This window comes from Scomber japonicus, chromosome 15, assembly GCF_027409825.1.
Source record: "Scomber japonicus isolate fScoJap1 chromosome 15, fScoJap1.pri, whole genome shotgun sequence".
Classification (NCBI taxonomy): Eukaryota; Metazoa; Chordata; class Actinopteri; order Scombriformes; family Scombridae; genus Scomber; species Scomber japonicus.
In genome coordinates, this window is record NC_070592.1 from 20,079,476 (window position 1) to 20,082,442 (window position 2,967).

A 2,967-nucleotide genomic window follows, 5' to 3' on the forward strand; every position below is an offset into this window, starting at 1 on the left:
CAGCAGCTGATACCTGTCTCCTACATTTCAGCTGCTTCTCCTATTTATCCATGAAAATGCGCGTGACATTCATGGACATTTTACGGATTAGACTTTGAAGCAGTTGAACATTACAATACATATTAGTACCATTTTTTTTACACACGGTTTTGTGCATAGGGATACATTTCTGAATACACACATTCTCCTCAGTATAAGAGAAACTGTATAACTTTGTGCCTTAACACCTTAACCTACTTGCAAAAAAACATAAAATATAGAAAATACATTTTTATTCTATTCAGGTAAAATGTAAAAACATATATAAAGTATTATTAACGTGTGGCGCAGTACATTATTCAATGCTTGGATACCTTATCACAATTTTACGCACGCATCTCCAAACACTGGATAACTGACCCAAATGTTTTAAATATCTAAAAATAGCATAAGCCTAAGTACTGAAATGAAAACAAGCAGAATGAAATAATTAAATAGAATTAAGTACTTAGGTATCCAATTGCAATCCCCCCCACCCCCCAAATTAGGAATCCAGAAAAAGGAGGCACGTAAACGCAGTTGGCATTTTGTTAAATACGCACGGCTTCAACAATGCATGTTGCGCTCAAATGACATCAATGATTTACAATGACAGAATATCCAAAAGCCATGTCAGCCTTATAAGTGAAGTACATATTTATTTCACAAGGACAGATTCAGTCTACACTAGTCTACATCACAACGGTCATTACTGGGACAACACACACAAATATTCACAGTTTAGAACACAGCACAACATGGGACGCACTAGCACAAATAAAACTAGACCATACAACACCAACAAACATAATTCTACTCGACGAAATGCTCTCCTTATTGTGCCTTCATTATGATTTGTCTATGTACATTAAATGTGAAAGTCACCTTGACTACATTCAACAGTAAACCAGTCCACTCAAACACACAAACTACTGTTACTCTGACTGATGCCATACCTCTAAAACAGCCGTCTGGTTTTCTAACAGGCATCTAGAGTCCCGCTAAATATCTTTCAAGTATATTAGAACTTTCCATGAGCAATAATAAAAAAAATGGAAAAAAAATATCAAAGAAAACATAGAAAAATGAGTTCAAACTTACTTTTACCTCACTCAGTTTTAAGTGTAATGATACATTTTTGATCCAAGTCCTACATTTGAATGTGCGTTATCCTTCTTTCATAATAATAAACAAATATATAAACACTTCAGTTGCCACCGTGGCAATTAAAGGTGGATTTCAAGCTTATCTGAAAAGGGGGAAAGACGAGCGGAGAGGGAAAGGGTACAAAGGACGTGACAGGGGCCCAATGGCAGAGGCAAGGTGAAGGAGAGGAGATAACACCATGTGTGTAAAATACTGAGAATCGGTCCATCAAATTCCACTTGTGTTATTTGCCATCTCAGTCTGGTTTAGGTTTTTTTTTGGGGTGGGGTTCGTGCACTATAGACCAGCGGTGCACGGCGTGGGGACAAGCTGCTGGCCTGTTTTGATCTGCTGCTGCTGGGCCCCCGAGGCTGAGGAAGAGGCCGTGCTGGAAGAGCGGATCTTGGTGTTGGGAAGCTTGTGCTCCTTCTTCCACTTCATCCTGCGGTTCTGAAACCAGATCTTGACCTGGCGCTCGGACAGACACATGGTGTGCGCAATCTCCACCCGTCTGCGCCGGGTCAGGTACCGGTTGAAATGGAACTCTTTCTCCAGCTCCAGAGCCTGCTGGCGGGTGTAGGCAGTGCGGGACCTCTTGGGCACTCCTCCAGTGTAACTGGCATTGACTGGGGGGGAAAAGCCATACAGAGGCAAGCAAGCAGGTGTTACATGCAGGCTGATAGCGTAATACTAAAGCCCATAGCTTCTCCACTGGACACATTACAGGATTGGTAAAACTATAAAACATGTCTCCGTTTGTGTAGTAATTGTATCCGCCTTGTTTGTTTTACTCTCTGTCTTGTTTCAGTTTACAGACATGACCTAAATGTGGAGATACCGAGTATACAAGCACTCGCATCCAGGGACAGATCAAGCTTAGAAATGATTAAATAAACAGCGGGGTTGGATATTACAGTTTGGCTCGGCTCCAGTGGTGGAGGTAGTTTGGGTTAAAACGCAACAAAGGCACATGGCCCCGACAGAGGAACACAGGCAATAAAATTTACGAGGGTCCTTAATTACCGACCCTGCTGCTCGATAGTCGTAAATTGCTGTTGTAAGGGCTGCTACTAGTGCTGCCTCAATAGGTTTGCGTGTGTTCCAGTGGTTGTTTCTCTGCTATTAAACCGTGACGATAACTCACCGGTGTTAGAGTGGACCTTTTTCATCCAAGGATAGACCACCGGCTCCTTGCCCTTCGCTACGCCGGGATATACCTCATTGGCGAGGCTGCAGTCTTTGCTGGCATTTGCCCCTGCGCCACCGTCTGGGGCCGCGGTAAGGCGAGGACCGTGGCTCTGTGGAACCGGTTGCGGCTGTGTGTGATGCCCATCGCCGAAATCATCGAGTCCGGTGGCGGGGACATTACCGTAATCGTAGCCCGTTTCTGTGTAGTTTGACCTCGGATAGGATGGCTCGTCGTGATGGGGAAAGCCCGTATCTTTTGGCCGCTCGTAGTAATCACCGGGGTTGGGGATGTATCCGCTCTGCTGATATTCGTCGCATGGAGGAAAGGAAGGCTCGATATAGTTGGAGTTTATCAAGTAGGAACTCATGGTCATTAATTTGTGAAGTGCAACAATACTAATTTTTATCGCGCTGTCGTTTTTCTGATCTCCACAAAACCCTCCTACTCCCTGTCAAATGTACAAAGTTGCCTGGTCACGTGTGAAGCGCCACCAATCACCGCGTGTCCTGTGGGCATCATGTAAACACGAACCAATGGAAAGCATGGCACTGGTACCACCAACACCGCTCGGACTGGCTTACGTAGGTGTTTTCCTTATTAAATCACAGTATATA

General features: G+C 44.0%; 1 protein-coding gene across 1 annotated transcript; it reads right to left on the reverse strand.

Moving 5' to 3' along the window:
- Positions 1-651: 651 nt before the first annotated feature.
- On the reverse strand, positions 652-2,967 carry LOC128374222 (homeobox protein Hox-A4). The gene is made up of 2 exons (XM_053334495.1): positions 2,309-2,967; positions 652-1,790 (listed from the first exon to the last, which is right to left on the reverse strand). The coding sequence occupies exons 1-2, from the start codon at positions 2,724-2,726 to the stop codon at positions 1,462-1,464; spliced, it is 747 nt and encodes a 248-aa protein (XP_053190470.1). The 5' UTR covers positions 2,727-2,967; the 3' UTR covers positions 652-1,461.